Here is a 23,991-nt window from a genome sequence, read left to right on the forward strand (position 1 = left end):
TTGACGCTTCATCTTTCTTTTGACACGCATCCACATATTTTTCGTATGTATTTCACTATCATTTGGATCCACGAAATTATCCTGGTGAACCACTTTTACCGGAATTCAGAATATTTCCATAGCAGGCAGTATATGTCGGAGTATTTCATCAGGTAACATCAGTCGAGTTTATTCACGGCACGGCAATAAGCAGCCAATCACAGGAAGGAGTGGGTCGACCGAGCCTAGCGGGTCCGCCTCGTCTAGAAATCCGAATTTTACCCATATTTTTTGTCTCCCTTCTACACATAGTTCTCCAGAAAGTATAAGAAAGAGATAAATAGTTAATTGTTGAATATTGCTGCAGTGTGTAACAGACTGTCTGGTCCAGACATCGACTTTTTGTTTATAGTTTATGTAATGGTGCTTACGGACTAAACCAACGACGATTTTGGGCCAACTTTTTAACCAGCAGTAGCGTACAAAATATCGAAATAAAAATTAAATTTTAAAATTGAAATTAGATATCAAAATCAAGCTAAAGAGCGAGATTGAGCTAAAATTAGATCATCGTTGATGTTTTGAATTACAACAATATTTTGAATTACGACGATACCGCATTTAAAACCAGAGAAATATTATAATTTCTCTGCGTACGAGCGAAAAAAAATATTGTCGTCACGAGATATTACTGTATTTCCACTTGGATGATCGATAAAAAAAAAACAATTTATAAAAAAACGCGGTGTTGGATGTCGGTGATTTGTCAAAGGGTTTTTTTTCTTTCGTCGAAATAAAATTAATAATCACACATTATCCGATAAATTTTACCTCTGAAATGATTTAATTACTTGATTTATTTCGACGAGAGAAACAATTGAAGAATAAAAAAATCTAATACTAATACATGATATATTCTCAGTAACTGGGCATTACGGGGAAGTAAAAATAATAATTCTTTGATTTTTTTTCGATCTTAGTGCGTATCTTCGTAAGTCAAAACATCTTCGACAAACAAAAGTCGAGGATTACCTGTATGTGATTGTTGATGATCTAATTTTAGGTCAATCTCGAAAATTTATTTAAATTGTGCATGTTCTGTTTTAACTTTCAATATTTAATTTTAATTTTAATATAATGATTATAATTTTATTTTGATACTTGAATTTAATTTTAATATAATAATAATAGTTTTAATTTTGATATTTAATTTCAATTTTTAAATTTAATTTTAATTTCGATATTTTGTACGCTACTGGTTTTTAAAGTTGGCCTGTGGGCCGTTCGTTGGCTTGGTGCGTACGCACCATAACATATTTTTTAATTGTGAGTTAAAAACTTCTGTGGGAATTTAAAAAGTAGTAAACCGGGACATTTGGGCGTCCCGAGAGGTTTGTTCGGGACACCGGGACACGAGACAAAACTGGTGAAAATCCCGATTAATCGGGACGCCTGACAACCCTAGTATGCATGTACTTATGTAGTTTTAATACATGTAAAAATTCAACACCATAACTTTTTTCATGAACACGTGCAACGCTTCATTTGTTCATACATCAAAGATAAGCCGACAAACGATTAGATTCAAAAATAACCGTCACAATAAGATTATTTTCTAGTCCATGATCGAATGCGCTAGAAAGAGACAATAACGCAGCTTTTTTTGTGCGTAGCACGATACAGTATTGACGACACTTTCTCAATTTAAATGTCCAGTCAAGATATTTAATATTTCTCATATTTTTAAAATATAATACGTAACATTTCAAATTCAGTATTGTAAATTCTGCGTATTAATTATGTATGTATGTACATACATATGTGTGTAAATTTTACATACCTATTAATCAAAATGTACATCCTTCTGAAAAGACTACTAAGTCGATAATTTATTTGTTGCGACCGCATAGTAAAATTATCTATTTTAAGTCGAATCATCTTGAAAATTAAGATAATTTGTAAATTTGTTAAATGATATTTGCTGCATATTTGAGAATTAAAAAAACTTTGAAGAGCTTTACATCGAATACGTCGAATGTACTTCAGTGTTCACGGCCAATTAGTGATTCAAAACAGTTGGTTTCATTATATTATATTAGTCGCATTATCTAGATATGTACAAAGAATTACAATCAATATACATACATGTTGTATTATCAAATATGTAATAAGATTCATTTATTAATGCGTATACAAGATGGATACTAGTGTATTTAATTATCGATACATATTTAGTTAGATTTGCATTAATAGCATAAAATACTATTAGTTTGATGTAAGCTAGTGTAAATTTATATACATATACATACATATGTACATATTTATATGACTTAAAAACTTCAATTGACGAAAATTCGATTTTCATGTTTGGTTTAAGGACAAGACTTTAATGAATTGAAATTTGTTAGTTTTGAAGTCAAACCATTTCTATTTACGTGCATATACAAAGCAGAAGGATGGAACAACGCAACGATCATTTTAATACACAAAAAAGGTATAGTAAAAAAGGTTCGTCGGTTATGAGTAGTCACCGGAGTCTGAGGGGGCCGTGTATTGTTCAAAGGTCGTAAATGCATTGTTAAAGGTTTGCCGGACAATGGATAGCACTGTGACTATCCTACCTCTAGTTATGAGAAAGCCTTCGATACAGTTAGCCATAATGCAGTACTTAACGCTCTACAAACACAGGGAGTGCCGGTTAGCTGCAATATACAAGAATGCTACAGCTTTGGCTAAATTTTTTTCAGGCACAGGTAGATTTAGCATAGGAAAATGAGTAAGGCAAGGAGATACAATCTCACCCAAGTTATTCAATGCGGTGCTTGAGGGAGTTTTCAGCAACTTGGAATGGCACACAGCCGGAGTAAGCATCAACGGTCGCTTCTTGAGTCACCTTCGGTTCGCAGACGATATAGTTTTAATAGCCCGTGATTCAGCTGACCTTCTTAACAGACTAATACAACTGGACAGGGAAAGTAGAAAATTAGGATTAAAAATTAACGTGGATAAGACCAAACTAATGTTCAATAGTTATTGCATGCCTGATAGCATCCCATGAGATGATAAACCAGTAGAAGTAGTAAATAATTATTTATATTTAGGTAAAATAATTGACATGTCTGTTAGTAAAGATGAAGAGATAAAGAGACGTATGAAATTATGATGGAGTGCATTTGGACGGATGAATGCTGTTTTTAAATAAAAAAAAATGCCACTCTGCTTGAAGATAAAGATCATCGATCAATGCGTTTTGCCAGTGATAGCATGGATGTGAAACTTAAACACTGAACGCCAAGATGCTACATAAAATCCAATGCACTCAAAGAAGTATGGAACGCTGTATATAATGAGGAAAGACAGGAAGCGTGGGTGAGAAGCATGACAAGGGTAGTTGACAAAGCGGATAGAGTAAAGAGATTGAAATGGCAATGGGCGGGCCACGTGGCTAGAAGAATGGACGAAAGGTGAACAAAATAAGTGCTTGAATGGTACCCGAGAGAATGCAAAAGGGTAAAAGGAAGACCGCAGGGAAAATGGGTGGACGAAATTAGGAAAATGTGCGGGATGAGATGGATGAGAGTTGCGCAAAACAGAGATGAGTGGAAGCGTGTTGGAGAGGCCTTCATCCAGCAGTGGATGGTGAATGGCTGTAAATGATGATGATGATGACAAATTTTGTGAAGTCGGGATTTTCAGAGGCAATGTGGGACTCAGGATTTGTCTGTTGAACTCGGAACAATCAAATAGGGACGTCTGAATCTAATATATAATTCTGAAAGAGACTTTGTAAGCATGTAAGAAAATATGTAATGTTGGTTGGGAACTTTGTAAACAAAACAAAGTTTCTATGATGACAATTCAATTGGTTGAATATTATATTTTTTTCAGCAGAAAATCTTACGTATGAACGATTGTTAGACCGAGGTTCGCAAACCCGTCTTCGTGGCTTCTGCTATTCATATCAAACATGTACGAGTATATGTATGTGAATTCAATTCAAGTAATAAAGAGTTACCCATTGAAATGCACAATAATTTAAATCAATGGTCGAAAAATATGTGAATACATACATATGAAAAACAACAGTATTTTTACAAACCTCCTTTACGTTTCACATTAAGACGTCATTTTTTATATCTCTTATCTCTTATCCAATCGTTTTCATACTGTGCCATATTGTTACATCATATCCATCGGTGGCCCTTACGGCATAAACTCTGAGTTGATGAAGACATCCCAAGCTGGAATGTAATATGGAACAAGTACGCGTGTATGTATGTACATATACGTGAGATTCATGGGAGGAACCGACGAAACCGTCTACCCCCACTTCTAATCTTAGAGCTTGTACACAATCAGTCGTTTTATAATTTTTCGAGTCTTCATCAGCTCAGAGTTTGCGCCGTAAGGTGGACCCCGTATCCATATATGTATATGTTTGTATATACTTTTTGTGTTTTGCCCTTCTTAAAAAAACTGCGGCTATGTTTGGATCACATGTATATTATATCAAACTACTACATCGATTATAGCTTCGAATTTTTCACACTTGATAATATACTCAAACATAACATTTACGTAACAATATTTAATAACAATAGCAGAAAAAACCGTGTAAAAAGACTTTCTTATACCTATACATAAATGACGAAATTACAATAAACAAAAGAACATACCCACAGGATAAACAGCAGCATATTTTGAATTCAGGTGACCGACAAAATGGCTAGATAAATAATTTTTATTATATAAAATTCAAACATACATACATACATACATAGGTAACGGCCCATGTTATAATATAAAACGGAAGAAAAAACATACCAAATTGTTATATATTAATTTAAAATTCTCTACTATTATAACAAAAGGTTCTGAGCGTCTGATACATGATGCATACATGCACACACATAATGAGCACACGTAAGTTTAGTTCTCTTCCAGTTCCTATTCTGCCGAAGACTGGTGTGGTGCGATTTCCTCATCGCACAAATCAATTTCGCGCCTCCTGATTTGCATTTTGGCATTGCCCCCCACTCCCCTGCAGTGAGACTTAAAATTTCCTCATCATTTTATTTTATTTAGAGGTGAGTTTAAAATTATTACCTTAATAACCATTATATCACATATATTTAGTTTCCTAACCCTGCTTATAGAAATATGTATATAAATTTAGCCGATTAAATTAGTTATTACATAGCATAAAAGAAATAAAAATCAACTTGAAGGATTTACAAAATTGACCATGAATATACCTATACGTCTGATTACGTTGCAATTTAAATCGCTGGCTTATCAGATCACGCGTGTGACATCAGATTCTCCGGATATGCGCATTTTTATATATATATATATATTCAGATTATTTGTATCTATAAATATGCGCATTATAGTAAGAATTGAAATATTTAATAAATATAACTAACCAAATGAAGCTAATAAAAATTCGATTTTGTTATTATTTCAGACAGGAAGTGCATAGATCGTGATTTCATCATGGACGGCAAATTTCGCAATTTCAACAGAGCTGGTAAGTTAAATGAACGCAATAAGTATTCATATATGTAGTTTGAATATTATATTGTAATATGTAAAAGCATCATATAAAATTAGTAAGTAAACGTGTGGAAATCAACACGTGATTTTGATCAATGACCTTTCCAATTGCGGAGGTTTTTATACATATGCAGGGACTTATTTAACGTGATCATATTTCTTTCGATAGTTAATTTTTCCGGTCACCCACTTTATACCGGAAATAAGCTAACGACGCTCTTACCTGTGGTATCATGTTTTCGGTAATTGATTTATTACGCACATTGCGATCGCCCAAAATACATTTTTGCCATGAAAATCGCGAATACGAAATATTTGGTACTCGAGTTCTCGTTAGTATAGGGCTGCCATAATTGTCGGACCACCGAAGGGGACACCCCCCCCCCCCCCTTGCCCAAAAACATTCCTAGTTTTATTATAAAAGACTCGTTGCGTCTATACCAAATCTAAAATAAAATAATATTTCATTAATTAATGGGCGATTCAATTTAATAACACCTAAACACTTGATTTCATCCATTCTTTTCTCGCCTTCACTCTTCCCTGACTTCGGAGACTTCATTATCATCGCTCTTCTTTGCCCAATCAAACTTTTCCGAAATATTCGTTTTTTGGAGCAAGCAGCTCTTTTTCCCATTTATCTATATATATATATATATAATTGAATGTGTGTGTGTGTGTGTGTATGTGTCTCGAATAGGCTCCTAAACCACTGAGCCGATTATGATGGAACTTTCAGGATTTGTTGTATGCATGTCCGGGAAGATTATTGTGAAAAAAAACGGGAATGAGTGTCATTGGATTATTGTGGCATTGAAACGCATGCCGAGTTCAATGCATGACATTTTATAATTTAAAACACATTGAATTATGCTTTTCACTGTGTTTTTCGTTTGCCATTCTTCACATGTGCTATTTTCAATAAATTACCTCATATACATTACTTCCTCATAAATTGAATCTGTGAACAATATACCTCTTTCACTTAAATATGTAATAGTTTTTTCAACCTATTCCCATTCGGTTACTTTATGGAGAAGCATCCATGAAAAAACATCTTATTTTTACCACTTTGACAAATAATTAATTCCAACGTTGAAAAAATTCTCTACATCTTTTTCAAATGCTTCTACTTGTGTCATCGTAATTATCTTATTTTTTTTTAGTTTGTTGTATGTCTGGTTTGCTGGAATACGTATGTATTTTCTACTCAATCTCTCCATTAATTGTTGTTTTGTGTCTAAAATATTTTTCACTTCAATATAAGTTGTGATAAATTTTTCAGGCTTTTTCATTTTCATTCAAACAATTCGGCTGTATGTACACAGGTATAAAGTTCTGATAGTGGATTTGTAAAAAAATCCGTTATCGCTTTTGGAAAATTTTCTTCTTCTAAGCAAAAACGTTTCAACGGCTCCCACATCCGTAGTATTCTTTCGGAACCCAGATAGCGTTGTTGCAAGCGAGATGGCAAGTAGTCCACCTCACAGAGTACAGTGGTCGCACTACTTGCCATCTCGCTTGCACCAACGCTATCTGCATCACAAACACGGACCCAAAGAAAGCCTTTCTGACGCAATTACCGCTCGGTGTTCATGTTTTTTTAAACGCTCATATTTTAAACGAGAGCGAACCAACAAAAATCATTATCATATTCGAATTCAGTAGGTCAAACTTAGTAAAGATTGATCAGTATCCCCTCTGGTATTTTTTTTTTGTTGCTCAGTTCTTAAACTTCTTTTTTTTTTGATCTTTCGAAATAGTGAATATCCTGATCTGTGATTTTGGAAATCTGGCAAATCCTGTTAATAATACATAATAATAATAAACAATTAATACATAGACAAGACCATCCACGCATACATAAATGCATTTTTTTTATCAATTTAGTGTTTATATTAATATATATTTGTTATTATGCCAATAAAGTGTATAAAGAATTTTAAAAACTTGCTTTCAGAATTCCTATAAATTTATGTATATTTTTAGTAGGACAACCCATTCGACCTATTCGGCCCATGTTTTACAATGAACCATTCGAGATTACAACATGGAGTCGAAACGACCAAAACAATTCATCTAATTCACTGTAAATATTATAATAATATTTATATAATAAATATTAAGAGGTCAAAATTTTCAAATAAATGAACATTTTATATTTATAGATACAATGTTACAAGAAATGTTCCCAGAAAAATCATTGCAACGCCACCTGTAAGTGTTGCGATGTCTTCTTTGCAATCCACATATTTAGAAACTTCACGAAACGAACCAAAGATGTTTAAGGTTTCGGAAACTAGACATGCTAATGTCAATTCGACCAATATTTGGGGCGCTTCTAATGTAAGGAGATATTTATAAAAATTAAATAGCCATGATTTTACCAGACTACTCACTGAATAAATTTTATCAGTCAATGCTTAAAAGTTTAATCCAAGTATTTATTTATAAACCCATTCATATGCATTTTAGGTCCAGAACGGAAGCATCCATAAGAATAGCAAAAGTTGCGGTTTTTGTCGTCGAAATGGAGAAAATGCTTTAGTTTATTCTAATCATTCGCTGAGGTCACCGACAGGTGCTGTATCATGCCCAATTCTACGAAAATACGAATGTCCTATATGTGGAGCTACTGGTGATATGGCACATACTGTGTAAGATATATGTACATATAAGATATCTTAAAATCTGTTGTACATGTGTACATACATATTCTGTGATTGTAAATTATGAAATTTTGTTTCAGAACTTATTGCCCTGTTACACGAAAATACAATTCAGGAATGACTCCATTGTCAACCACAATAATGTTGAAGTCTTCAAAATTTAAAAGCAATGGACAACAACGGTATTAAAATATTAAAAACACATTATCTTTTGTACTTTTTTATGAAACTATTTTGTAATTGACGTGCTTTTATACTTTTTAATTATTTTTCTTATAACTAGCTATATGTCAGTTATTCTTTATTTACTTGTATCGTTTTCAATTTATTGTGCAAATTCCGATTTTATAGCACTTATTTTGTAATAAATTTGTTTAACAATTAATATTATATATTATAAAATCAATTGAGTCGTTATTTCAAATACATTTATTGAATTTCAATGTCGAATCAATTTATTTATTTATGCATTTTGCTTCTCATTTTAATATCTGCAGTTTGTTATCGTAAAACATTAGTTTTAATAAATTTACTATGCACATAGTTTTAATTATTTTTTCAAATTAATTATTGTATTGTCAATGTATTAGAAATAAGAGAAATTGCAATTATTGGGCTGATTTATAGTATATACAGTATTTACAGACACTTAAATTTCAAAGCTTAAAGAAAATTTATAATCATACATACATACGTACGTGTAAACAGGTAGCAAAGAAGAGCACCCAAAATCCTTAATAAATGTTATTTCTTAACATCCAATTGAACAACTTCTTTATTAACATATGCTATGCTAATTTTTTCTTTATTTTAATTTCTAATTTTAATCTAAATTGCATGTCTACCAGGCCCAATATACATAATTATAGATGATAATTTGCGATGATGTCGTCGCAGCGATTTTAGTTAGTATTATATATAGGTTGCTATTTTTTTTTATATTCAGATTTATTTCACTTTATTTTTAATTTTAAACAGCAAAAAAAATGAGTTGCTTAATCGTATTTTACTATTTTTGTGTTCTCATCATAAAGGTGTGATTGTTTCGTGTTTTTTTTTTTGTTTATAAAGTGAAAAATAAAAGTTTTAACTAGATATGTATTATTTTTTTTAAATCCTACCAAAAATACTTTTAAATTATTATATATAAATTTATCAAATATAAAAGTGCACCACTGGCAACAATTTTTTTAAGAATGCCCATTTTTACATACCCCATCTTATTAGATTTTTGTTTACATTATTCTTCGCTAATTACTACTTAATAAATCTATTAGTATTTCAAGAAATGTATATATATATTTTTAAATTTAAGTATTTACTACAGGCAAAATTGAAAAAAAAACTTATTTTATAACAATAATCGAAAAATATGCAGGAATGTAATTGGAAATATTCACTACCATGACGCAGACAAGAATTTTTAAAATCTGATTGAATTGAATTATATTGGCCTATTTTCCTCGGAATTTGTTTTCATTCATATTTATGAATGAAAACAAAAATTGTGATATCTTCTTCTAACGCCGAATCCGTATTCGGAAGTGGGCAACTACCATGGGCAGACATCATTTATAGCCCTTGCAAATTCTGCCCTATCATGGGAAAGCTGAAACAATTTTTCGAGTCTGAGTCCCATCATGATGTTCCGGAGCCCAGAGAGCGTCTTTCTCCAGACACATACTATGTATATGTACATATATGCTAGACCCTAGATTAGTTCAAAATGTCAACATGATTTCGATATTATAATTATTATTTTATTTTATTGCGAACATTAGATAACGAAACGAAATGCGATCAAGAGTAATCGTGACTGCGGTCAGTGAATCTTCACTTAATTTATTGTATTACTTAACGACCGTTGCAAAATCGGTGCAAAGCAAAAATAATGGAAACAGTGGAACCCCTTCAATCAGACATAATCAACATTCCCAACAATCTTATTCTAACCGATAGATTTCAATTTTTCAGTTTTCACCAGTGCTAACATTACCAAAATTATATTATAATTGAAGAATGTGAAAAAATATTACCAAAATTAATAAATTAATACTATACCAAAATTTAAAATGCGGAAAGCTACTTAGATATAATGAGCATAACGATTAAATACATCCTAAATCTACAAGTCTTGAATGCTGCACAAATTTGAATATCTGCTAACCCTGTAATAAGAAACTTTTATTAAAAATGTAATGCATATGTACGAATAAATGACTTACATAATAGTAGAAAAATTCATTGGCCTCACTAAGGTAACTAACCACTTGGATTATAAAGTTAAATAACAGTGAAGATAATAAAACGATTGTAAAAAATAGATCAATGTGACAGGAAATCCCAAATATTTATCTTCTGAAAAAATACCTCGAACTGAAAAAGTTAAATGATATATTTTTTATGCTCAAATCGACAGTTTATAAATTTTCTTAGTTCACAATATTTCATTGCGAAATCCATTTTGTCCATTTAATAACCTTCTCTTCCCCCCCCCCCCTTCCATATATTAAATTTTAATATTTGAATTCCAGTGATACGATAGTTCTTCAAATACTTAATACATTTATTAATATTCAATATTGCTCATACATATCGTTATGATAACTTTATAAATACAAAATCATATTGCATTGTTCATGGGAGCATAAAAATTAATTTATCAACTTGGTATGTTAATAAGTTATTAAATTATTGCATAAATAGTGTTAACTGAATTTAAAAAGTATTTATTGTGATCCTATCATTAACATTTATACTAAATGTTGTTTATTATAAGAAGGGTTTCTAATAAACATTTTTCAGTTTAGATTTATTATTAGAGTCATTCTAATGAAAAAAGAACGCAAATTCAATCTATTTTGTTTTGGGGAAACAGCGGTAATCAAAAACATATATGTATGTACGCAATTAATAATAATAATAATTTTATTCCAGATTATTAAATATTGACTGTGTTTTAATAAGTATTCTTCATTTTGTGGAATTACATCATTTTGGCTTATGAAAATATTTATTTCTAAATGATAATTTAATTTTGAAAAAATATTTTATTTAATTCATATTTTGTTATCTTTGAAAACAAAAAATAATAATAAACGCACTAATGGGTTTTAAAAGAATCTGAAATAGTATTTTAATTTTAGTAACAAAACAGATAATTGTCCTTGAAATATGCGTGCCCTACATTTAAGAATCAAAGTGGGTGTAATCTTATTGCATCCGAAATAGAGCAATGTATTAATAGTTCGTTTTGTTCAGTCGTACGGTGAAACTGGGTGTGTGGAGTCAGAACCAGTGTTTGTAGTGTATTTGTAACTGAAAATTATTCTATAAAGAGATAAAATGGGGGCATTCAATTGGACAGTAGACACTTCCTTGCCTGTTATGAACATAGTGACTCCGAGAAATGTTAATATGTGTGGGATATTTGGCAGGTGAGATATAAAAAACTATAATATTAATTTTAAAATCAGTTTCACATAAATCATGTATCTTTGTAAGTTTCTGATTAGACATCGGCTAGAGCATGGGGCAATATTGTCCATTTCTTATAAAAAAAAAGCATGTTTTAACAAGCTTTTTTGCTCTCTTGCTTTAAAAACTGATGGAGTGGTCTATTGTAATTTTATAATTAGAATTTTATAATTTTAGAACTTTGAAACTCCTTCTGGCGAGGACTTATGGGTGAGAGTTGATTTTGTATTTGCGAGAGTTTTTATTTGTGTTGTTTACATTCCGCCCGCTGCGAAAGACGATGTATATGAGTTATTGTTTGCAAATATGATGAATGTACGTGATTTCATAAATGAACGTGACATATTATTAATAATGGGTGATTTTAATATGCCTAGTGCCAATATTCATGTCCGCAATAAATTTAATTTTGTTATTTCCTATTGCGACCTAGTACAGGTTGGTTCACCCATTAGTCCAAGTAAGCTTGATATTATGTTGGTGAATGAATCCAATGTGTCAGCAACGATGATCCTATGCCCAAAAGGAACTGCGATCATCCCTGAGGACCTATATCATGATGCATTACAAATTGAGCTTCTGTTTTTGTCTTCTGTGAGACCTGTTTCAGCTTGTTCATCTGTTGGGATTCCTTCATCACGGTGGAATTTTGCTCGCGTTGATTCTGAATTGGTTTATAATGAGGTTCGTTCTATGGACTGGCGCCAAATGTACCTCATGAATACTGGTGATGCTGTTGAATTTTTGTATAACACACTATATAATATTTTTGACAGTTATGTTCCTCGGTTCATCAGTTATCCTAATTTAGAACTACATCGTCGGGTTTTTCCACCGTGGTTTAGGTCCAAACTTATAACTGATGTTCGTGCAAAATGGTTGTCTCATAGAAGATGGAAACGTAGCCAATCATTTCGTGACTATGAGAAATTTCGGATTCTTAGGAAGATCGTGAAACGTGGTGTGAGTGAGCGTTATACCCTCTATCTCAAAGAGATGGAGAGTGCTATCGCTAGTAATCCTCACCACTTTTTCAGATTTATTAAGAGTAAGCATATTTCACATGGCCTTGAGCATTCGTTCTCATTTAATAATAAAAGTTGTGTCGGTCCTGAGATCGCTAAAGCTTTTGCTAGTTTTTTTAGCTCTGTATTTGATCAGAGATCACCATCCCTTGATGCTAATTTGGCTTCCCAAATTGGTACTGAAGGTGTTATTATAGACATTCCGCGGGTCTCGCTTGGAGATGTTAGGATAGCAATTTTGAAGCTGAAAGGGTCTGTTGGGCCTGACGGTGTGCCCCCTGACGTATTAAAGGCATGCTGTAATTCGCTCTTAGAGCCTCTTCAGTTTATTTTTAACCTTATTCTGGATTCTGGTAATTATCCTGAAAAATGGAAATTATCTAGAGTCATTCCCATTCATAAAAGTGGCTCTAAAAATGAGGTTGAAAATTACAGACCTATTGCTATCATCTCGGCTATTCCCAAAATTTTCGATAATATCCTTCACCGTTTGATTCTTTTGCAGTTCAAAAGATTGTTGTGTGATGAGCAGCATGGTTTTTCACCATGTCGTTCCACTACCACTAATCTTGCCTGCTTTTCATATTATACCATGTCTAAAGTTGACCGTGGACAACAAGTTGATGTAGCCTACTTTGACTTTCGAAAAGCATTTGATCTTGTCAACAATGACGCTCTTATGATCAGATTAGCTGAAGTGGGCTTTTCTCCACGTCTTCTTAAACTCTTTGCTTCTTATCTTAGTGATAGGAAGCAATTTGTTAGATATGGTATTTATGAATCTCCTTCATTTTTTACGCGATCTGGTGTAACTCAGGGGTCCACCTTAGGCCCTTTACTATTTACAATAGTCATTAATAACCTCCCAAAAGTACTACGCAATGCTTCATGTCTCTTGTTTGCTGACGACGTTAAACTATTCTTTGCTGTTAAGGATGAGAGGCAAGCCTCTCTCCTTCAAGCTGATATTAACGCTGTTTTAGAGTTCAGTTCCAGTTTAGGGCTTGAACTGAATACTAGTAAATGTGCTATTATGAGTTATGGACGTGCGAATTCGCTCTATTGTCACGGATATTCCATTGGATCCGTATTGTTGAAGCGCGTGGAATCAATGGTCGACTTGGGTATCATTTTTGATCCTCAATTCACCTTTCACAACCACATCAAGACAATCGCTGACGTTTCCTTTCGTCGACTTGGATTTGTCTTGAGATATGCTAGATTATTCTCCAACCCCTTGTCTTCTCGCTTGCTTTTCAACTCGCTTGTTAGAAGTAAGCTAGAGTATAATGCAATTGTGTGGAATCCGCACGAAGCAAACTACTCTCTTATTATAGTAAAAGTGCAAAAAGCATTTCTTCGTTTTCTTTATAAGAAAGAGTATGGGTACTACCCATATCTCTATCCTACTCCTTTCCTTTTGGGCATGCTTGGGTATAATTCCCTTGAACTTCGGAGAAACTTCTCGTTAATTCATTTCGTTCTCCAGCTATTGCGTGGTAATACGTCATGCCCGTTGTTGCTGGAACAGTTGGGACTTTATGTCCCTAATAATTATGTGCGTGGTAGACATCATCATTTAATGGTTGTACCTGCTGCTCGCACAGTTCTTTTTCGAATGGCTCCTATTCCAAGAGCTATTCGACTTCTCAATGAAATCGTTGCTGCTGTCCCTGAATGTGATATTTTCCACCTTGGGGAGCGTAGATTGTCGGATATTATCTTAACATATTTATCTGGTAACCTGCGCTCATCATTACTTTCTTAATTTGAATGTGATGAATGAGTGGAATCTTAATCTACTCTCTTCCATTTGGGCCTCGCTGTGATTTTATTTTTTATTCATATTTTGTTTTATTTTATTTTATTTTTTCTTTCTCTTTTGTACATTTTTATATACTATTTTAATTTTGATCAGTGTAAACAAAGAATGGGATTTATGGATTTTATTTTTAATTTTTACACTTTTGTTATTTTTTTTTTCTCTCTGAATGATGTATTATTTTCCTTTTGTTACTTTTTTTGTAATTTTATTTTACCATGTTTTCTGCTTTTGCTTTTTTCCTTTATTTACAGTTTACTTGTTTTTATATCATGTTTTTATATATTTTTCAAATGTAGGCCATTGTGGCGCATTAGGTTCTTCCTGTAATGCCACAATGGTCCAAAACTATTAAATAAATAAATAAATAAATAAATAAAATAATTGCCACATGAAGCCTATCTTTAGCTATGATATTGAATTTTAGCAGAAATACTTCACAAATCTGTATTAAGGTTTGTTGTAGTATGTTTATGAAATCCGTTTTAAATTATCAAGAAAAAGGAATATTGAAACTAATTTCACACTTTATACGTCAAATCACTGGAAATGAATGTTAATGTGAAATTTTGAATTATGCATAGTTATGTATATTTAAATAGTTTGACCATTTGAGTAGGCCTTCAAATGTTGTATGAGACTAATGTATCTGTGTGTATACCACAATAGTCATATTTGAATACTAACTTCTGTAAGTAATTTTTTTTATGTCCGTTTCAACCTCATTCAATACTCAATCTTGTGTCTCATACATGTCAGCCTTTCGCCTTATTAAGGTTTTTACATTGACTACAAATTAAATTTATGTATGTATTTATGTACCAAGTGTCGATAGATACATTAGTAAGTATGTATGAAAATCGGTATTAGTATAATCATTTTTATTTAATTTTATTGTGACAAAAGGAAATGTTTATAAAGTCGACAAGAAATTCGGTAAAGGATTTTATTATTTTTGTTACTTTAAAGTTTAAACTAATAGATAGAAAATTTCCATGTCAGATGGTGTTGGAAAAAACCATCAGAATCAAACGTAAAAGAATTATGGTATTTTAAATTCAAATTATAAATGCATTTTCTAAAAACCATAAAAACGTGATATTTCAAACATACGTATATATGTATGTAGATGAAATTTAAATTACTGTTGTGGAAGCAGAATCTGATACGTGTTTTCATAATTTTAAATGAAATTGAATTTTATTTTAGTTTCGGGTACAGTTGATGTCTTACCAAACTTCTGAACTATGTTTTTACTGGACACAATTTAATATTAAAATAAAAACCTTTTAAAAAAGACTAAGAATTTTGTAGCAATTATTTAATCTTTCAAGAACTTCGAAAAATTGATTACAGATTGTATTATCGTATTATAATTCGGTGACTTAAAAGTTCTTATGATTCTTTTCGTCAGTAATAAAATTTAAAAATTTTTAGAATCTAATAATAATTGCATAGACATTGATACGTTGATCATGATTAAATCAAAGTTAACAAAGCTAACTATTAGAGATATTCGATAGAGATAAAGATATAAAATCCGGAAAACTTAAAGAGTTTTTAATATCATAATACACTAGTGTTATACCAGATGAAATATCATCGCATGTGTGTTGACATATTAAGTTATTAAATAAATAAATTAATTAAATGAAATGTGTCGGTCCTGTGTTCGATCCGCACGCGGTCGAATTTTTTTCAAATACCTTTTAATTTAAATATAATTAAATATTTATATTTAATTATTTAGACACTTCCTTAAATATTTATATTTAATTATTTAATATGAAAAAAAATGGTAAAAACTACCTACCTACCAACATATAAACAATATAAAACACCAATCGAAAAATTAATTAATTAAATAAATTTTCAATAGATGGTGCTAAATGCTCAGAGACTTAGCGCCGTCTATTAGCCTAGAGGAAATATTGACAGCAAACAGTATATATAGAAGTTTTTTTCTTTCGTAATTATATTCGTACATTTTGTTGGCAGTGGTTTGGCTGTGACGTACATATACATATATGTATATCGAATCAAAACGACTATTATAGTACGGCGAGCGTTATTTTTTATTTTATATTTTTTATTCTATTTTATTTTATATAGAAATATACCAGAAAGTGTTGACAAGAAGACCCCAATGCGCCTTCCTGGATAATTAATTACAAACAATGCAGCATTTTATTATTACATAAATCACTGTATTTCGAGAAGCTGAAGAACACGAAATAACAATTAATTAAATAATGAATCCATTGAGACGTATATGGATTTAGATTTGTACATATTTTTTACATATTATACATACAATAAATAAAGAAGATTTGTGACAACAGGAAAGATGATTTTTCGCCAATTTTGAGGAACCGTTTCAACAATGATTAGATAAAATTGGAAAACTCTGATAAGAAAATATCGATTTGGAGTCACAAATACCACCAAATCAGTGGCGTGCGGTGAAAGTCTATCTCTTTTTGTCACACTGCTGGCTATCTCAGATACACATAGGTTTGAGCCTTTATTACCCTTAAGATTTTAATTTTAACCAGATTTGGAATCATTTTCCCCAGTTCTGAGCTCCAACTTTACTGTACATTTAACATAAAAATGATGATCAAACCGATTGATTATGATTAGTACAAAATTTCCCATTAATTTCCAGAAAATGGAGACATTTTTCCGACTTAAAAGTAATATATATAAAAACATTATATATATTTTTATTTTTATTTTTAAATGCTTTTTATTATTACGAAATTATGTTTACAAAACATCCTATATCTATTTTAATAGCTACTGATCTACTGATCATTTTCTATTTTTTCAATTTAATTTAATTTGGTTAGTAATCATAGTATTATATTATTCTAATGTTAACCTACAGTATAATAGGAAAAAGAGCTCAAAAACCTATTTACAATCCTTAGACTTAAAACATTATATGACTAGAGCAGTGTTTGAGAGCACAAGCCCGCCGATGGCTGGTAGCGCACACAAATAGAACACACGAAAATCAGAAAAGTGATTTCAAAAATAGTCGAGAGTCAGAATCGGAACTCGTCTGACATTTTCGGAAACGATTTCTGGATAAATGGGATATAAATAAGAGGGAAAATAAAAAGTGGCAGCCCTGATTGTGGGCCGGCGCGGCGCGTGTCATTTGACGTTATTGTCATTTGCGTGACATTCGGTATTCGACGTTCGATATTTGACAGTCGGCTGAGAGAATGAGCTGTGGGGCTAGTGGAACTGTGGATGTCGGCGCTCCATTGTTGGATGCTGCTACTCCTTTCAATGTTCAACTGTGTGGCTTCTACAGCAGGTTACTACCACTACTAACACTGATATTTCTCATTTAACTCTATTTATAGTCTTATTAGTTAGTATGCACAAGATGTATCTAAAGTCCCAACTTCATTTTGATAACGCACAAATATGTTGGCAACGTCTCCAATATCTAGAGCAGTGGTTCTTAACGTTGTTGGAGGTACTGAACCCCACCAGTTTCATATGTGCATTCACTGAACCCTTCTTAATCGGAAAAATAAAATATGATTTTTTTCAAATTCAAAACATATAGTCACGGGCCCGAATGTGAAACGCCCGTAAACGCAAATATCCGAAGGCAAAGATCTTAAGAGGGCTGCACAGCAGCGCCTTGTCCATACAAACGTACTATACTTCTCCCTACCTCAATTATGGCACTAGAGAAATTATTTTTTAATATGCTATGGATATCCACCATTGAGGTGCATCTATCGTTTTATTTTTTATAGGAGCTAGGAGCCGCCAAACATCTATAAAATCGCCTCTTTTTTACACCCACGAAACGAGCCCAGCGTGCTTATTAAACGGTCGATTTGATGCACAGAAAGTATCTTTCTCATACCGATGATGAAATTTTTTTAAAAATTGGTCCAGTTTTGGAGGAGAAAATAGTAGAATACGAAACCTCGATTTTGTCAATTTAAAATACGTTTTATCTGGTCGAAGCGCAACTGTCGCATTCACTCAATATATATATATTGATATATATTGTCGCATTCGCTCAATATATACATACACTCAATATATATATCGAAGAAAGGAACGGTAACAAAATTAAGGTTTCGGGTGTACAGCCCTCTTAAGTCGAAAGATAAAAAAAGGGTGCATGGTAAACGGTACATATTCACTTAATTAGCGCGAGCAGGATTCAACAGGAACAAGAGGAACAGGCTTTTCCTCCCGTATTAATGTGCGCGCGCAGAATACGGGAGGAAAAGCCTGTTCCTCTTGTTCCTGTTGTATCCTGCTCGTGCAAATTAAGTGAGTATGTACCGTTTACCATGCACCCTTTTTTTTATCTTTCGACTTGAGATCTTTCGATTTTCGATCTTTGCCTTCCGATATTTGCATTTTCGGGCGTTTCACATTCGGGCCCGTGACGGAGACCCATTTTACTGGTGCACAAAGTGAACCGTGCATCAACAGCACTGTGTTCAAAGAACAAAACCATTATAACATGATTTTCACACAAAAAAAAAACATAATAATGAATATTTACTGCAAATCAGTGTGACTTCTGCTGTTGCCTTTCAGAGACCAATTCAGAAACATTGGAAAGTGCCACTCTCATGTCATTTTCGCAACAAAGTCTGTTCCTTTTCTTCATTTTTATGTCCAGCATCCTCGAAAAGGATTGCTCGCAAAGATATGTTGTAACAAACGGTATGAAAATCTCCAGAGCTTTCTTAGCAATAACAGGGTACGTTACCATTTGTTGACACCAAAACGTTGAGAGCGTTGTTCTGAAGAGTTGCTGTTGAACCTGACTCTGCTGAATTTCCCCTGGGGTTCGATCGAACCCGGGTTAAGAACCACTGATCTAGAGCGATATATCTGCTCAACCAGGTTTCTGGTAAAATTGACCTGTTTAATGTAAGCTGTGCTGAACTGATTGAGTGATCGTGGAGCAACGCCGGTATTTGATTCTATCAATTATAATGTCAAGCACCGATGTTTTATATGCCTTTGTTTGTGTTATGATTGTGTGACTGGCCACAGTGACTCGTTACTAGTACTCTGTAATGTCACTGTGGCTAATATGTTAAAAATAAAACAAATAAATAACGCAAAAGTAAGACTAATTATTTGGATTTCTTACATTGTGTATGGTAAAAATGATATTGGGCAAATATTACTGCTACATGTTCAGGTCTTCCTATATAGTTTCTATGATATTTCCAACGGATCTTTACTGTTCGAACTTGTTCACTAATGGATCAGTTCTAATGTCATAAAATCTCCTAAATCTTTTCTGCCTGGTGAAGATATGTGGATCGATAATATCGCAAAAACATTACATTTTATATGGATATGTTTTACATTGTTCATAACAATTGTACTAGTGTAGGGTAGTTCGTTTATTTTTTTTAATGTATTTAAGTAATTGAAATTCTGTGAATCGTATTGCCACTATAGTATTTTTACATACTTTATTTACGTTTTTATCTCACAAAGTCAATTTTTAAATGTATCGAAAACAAATATGTGTACACTGAAACTGTATTATTGAACAATAATTATATATTGAATACATTTATGGAGAATTTTGAAATAAGAAAATATGCCTCTTTTACTACCTATAGTTCGAATCGGGATATAAAATATGTACGCCTTCACGAAATAAAAATATTGTACATACATACATCTAATCTTTAATACTGCTGGTCAGACTTGGATATTTGTGACTCTAAGACGATCGTTTCTTATCAGAGTTTGCCAATTTATCTGATTTTATTGTTGAAATGGTTCCTCCATCAAATTGGCAAAAATCATCCTACCCGCTATGTCACAAATATCTGAATTTGATTTATGTACAATATGTAAAAATTTATGTACAAGTCTAAATAAAAACGTAAATATCTATAATGTTAGACCGTATTTTATCAATACAATTTCATATTTACGTCAAAATCGTGGGAAAAAACTGAAGCAAATTGGATGAACTTATTTTACTTATATGACTAAAGCAAATAATAATAATTTTTGTATTACAGGAAAACTATATATTTTTATAGCAATTTCAAATGTGTAGATACACAATTCTTTCCTTGTATTATTTTGATTTATTTTTTTTTTCTTTTATGCAGGAGTTTTGCATACTTCACTATTAAAGAACGTTTGCCGATCATAATTACTAAAATCGTGGATCATCTGTCAAGAGATAGAGACTCAATCGCCAATGAGTATGGTGAGGTGAATAATAGAATCATTGTTTCTGAAGTTTGTTATTGTAAATATCTGTATGTATTTTAAATATTGATTTATTTTCGGTGGGTTTATATGCAGATCGCACGTGATGATGTTAAAAAGGCAATAGGGTTCCTTTCGAAGTTAAAAAATGAAATACAAACCAATAAAAGGTTCCAATTGTTGCTGGATAAGGATTCTGATGTAAATAAATGGAATGACCTTATCGCTGAACAACAGGATCCATACTATTTCACTGCCATTTGGCTGTTCACTGAATGTTATGTGTATAGAAGAATCCGAGAAGCTTTCGAAATCACGTTAGTACATACGATTATAATTATATTATTTTTATTAGAATTTTCTATTGACATGTAAGTTTTAACCATTTCAGCAAGTCGCTTAATAAATTTGATCCATTTCGAGTACAAAAAGATATTACTTTTGGACAAAGTTTAGAAGCCATGTGTTTAGTTGCCAATCATCTTTCTAAAAAGCTAGAAGAAATCAATAACATTAAAGAAAACTTTATAAAGTTGTTGAGGGTATGCACATATAATTTGTATTATGAAATTTGTAAGATTTTTAAATTATGTATCATTCATTTTAAATATACATATGTATGTATGTATGTAAAACAATTCATTCATATCGATTATATTAAAATTATATGTAGATATACATATGTATCTCTGTTTACAGATGACTCTCTGGGGTAATAAATGTGATTTATCTTTATCAGCAGGCGAAGACGTTAGTCAAGCTACAAATCCAATGGCTATGGTAGATCTTTGGCAAGATAATCTTATATCTGATGACAGTAATTCTGTTTACGATGCATTAATAAATCTTGTACAGTGTTCTGAAGGGGGCCAAGGAGTTTTAGTAGGTTAATATTATTCGAATTTTTTGTTTGTTTTATAAGCTTCGACGTTTATATAAAAGTTCTCTATTATTAATTTTCAGATATTGTTTGTGATAATGCAGGATATGAACTTTTTGTGGATCTATGTTTTGCTGACTTTTTAATCACGAAAAAAATAGCTAGCAAAATACGATTTCGTGTGAAAGCAATACCGTGGTTTGTATCTGATGTTTTGGTCAGAGATTTTATTTGGACCATTGATAAAATATGCAGTACGCATTTCAAGAGAGAAATTACTTCCGACTTCACGCTTGATTCTTTGAATTTAAATGCTATAGGAGTAAAGTGGAAACAATATGTAGACGAAGGAATATGGAGTTGTCAGGTAATTTTTGCAAAAATTGAAAATATTAATTCTTAAGATTTGATGTGATTAAGTATATTTGATTTTCAATATATTTTCACATTTTAGTCAGATGAGTTTTGGACACTTCCACATGAATTTTTTAAAATGAAAGATCAGGATAATGATCTCTATAAAAGCTTAGGTGAGGCTGCTATTATTTTTTTTAAAGGTGATTTAAATTATAGAAAGCTCATGGGCGAAATGAACTGGCCTCCAACAACATCATTTGAACATGCTTTGCGAGGTACACTATATAAAATCTTGTTATATTATTTAAATTTTCTTGAAGTTTTACCCCGAATTTTTTTCTGTAGGCTTTTTCCCTGCTCCGTTAGTGGCGGTTAGAACTGTAAAAGCTGATCTTATATCTGGTCTTCCGCCAGGAAAAATGGAAGAATTGAACGAAAAAGATAACCAATGGATGGAAAAAGGAGATTATGGGTAATATTTTATTTTCATTCATGTAAACAAAGTATAATATTCATTGGTTCTTTTCTTTGACATTAACATCATGTTTATTTTCAGGGTTATTCAGTATTGTTCTAAAAAGGATTCTTGACATCTATCATTGTGAATTGTCAGTTTGATATATAACTTTTTTATTGTTTCATTTACATATATACTACATATGTAAATTGTGTATTATTTTTCCAAATTTGTTTGTATTTAATTTACATTATTTATTTTATTAAACATGATTTACTGTTTGCCATTATGATATTGTATAATATATTCAAACAAAAAACAGCATAAGAAAAACTTTTATGAAATTAAAAATAAACCAAATCAATTATTCGATAAATAAAATGTTTTAATAATAAATGCTTGTTTTATTTATCATATAAATATAACCCTACTTCCGGTTTATTAAATTTAATGATTTTTTTTATTTTCATCACATTGATACATTTAAGAGGTCGAAAAAAATAGTGGTAGAAAAATCGAACATGAGTAAACTGCCACTTCCGGTTGACGGATGCGTACCAAATTTTATACATAACATGGTATTAAGCTTAAACTTTTAGATATGTAATTTCAGTTCAATAAACCAAAAGGTTTCTGACAAAAACTTTTTACTTAATCCTTTCAATACTAATTACCAAAAACATTCTTATTTGCAGCGTGTTTATCGTATATTTAACGGGGAGCTGAATGAGGTTGATCTGTTCGGTATTTCCCTACATCAATTCAAGACTAAAATCAAGAGAATCTTGACCGATTGATTCATTTCTTCTTCTATTCTATTTCATGACCTTTTTCCAATATTTTTATACTTTAGTTTAGTTATGCAATGTGCTATTTAGTCATGTTATAGCTTTCATTATTTTCCTTTTCATTTGTTTATCTTGTATTTACCTTTTTCATTTGTTTATTTTTGTAAATTTCCATTTCTTCTTATATTATATTTTATAACCATTTTCCAATATTTTAATACTATAGTTTAATTATGCAATGTGCTATTTTGTCATGTTATAGCTTTTTATTCTTTTCTTTTTCATTTGTTTATCTTGTTCATTTTTAAGTATCTTTGTAAAAATCTGTAATTGGACTCGAATGTTATATATATTATATATTTACTCTTTGTTTTTATACATATCTACATCTTGTTGTCTGTTGATTTTTTCAATAAATAAAATAAAATAAAAACCTAAAAAACCTCGATTCTCTAGAGTAAACGTACTACTTCCGGTTCAGATAAAAATATTAGGTAATAAAATTTATAATTTCTATTACATGTAAAAAAAATTCAGTCCGATTCAGTTAACGGTTTAGAAGAAAATTGAATTCAAAAACTTAAAAAAGAGGACACCTATAAGGAGGTACCATTTCCGGTCAACTAAAAAATTTCAGTAACCGATACTAAGTTTCAGTTCGATAGGACTAACGGTGTTCAAAAAATCCCCAAAATACACTGACACACACACACATTTTTCTAGATCATGAAAACGTGA

At 31.7% G+C, this 23,991-nt stretch overlaps 2 protein-coding genes across 3 annotated transcripts in view; both read left to right on the top strand.

Annotated features, from left to right (window-relative positions):
• Positions 1–23,991, top strand: part of Sirup (Starvation-upregulated protein) — a 52,085-nt gene that overhangs the window by 9,414 nt on the left and 18,680 nt on the right. The gene's annotated exons all lie outside the window — the stretch shown is intronic.
• On the top strand, positions 17,570–23,664 carry LOC143923273 (damage-control phosphatase ARMT1-like). Of its 2 annotated transcripts, none has more exons than XM_077446872.1 (9): positions 17,570–17,856; positions 20,669–20,774; positions 20,868–21,088; positions 21,163–21,313; positions 21,471–21,657; positions 21,735–22,018; positions 22,106–22,283; positions 22,354–22,480; positions 22,565–23,664. In XM_077446872.1, exons 1-9 carry the CDS (start codon positions 17,762–17,764, stop codon positions 22,596–22,598), a joined length of 1,383 nt encoding a protein of 460 aa, XP_077302998.1. In that variant the 5' UTR covers positions 17,570–17,761; the 3' UTR covers positions 22,599–23,664. The 2 variants fall into 2 exon arrangements, with proteins under 2 accessions (XP_077302998.1, XP_077302999.1); XM_077446873.1 differs by having other exon boundaries at positions 17,688–17,856; positions 20,669–20,769.

This window comes from Arctopsyche grandis, chromosome 3 (assembly GCF_051622035.1).
Source record: "Arctopsyche grandis isolate Sample6627 chromosome 3, ASM5162203v2, whole genome shotgun sequence".
NCBI lineage: Eukaryota > Metazoa > Arthropoda > Insecta > Trichoptera > Hydropsychidae > Arctopsyche > Arctopsyche grandis.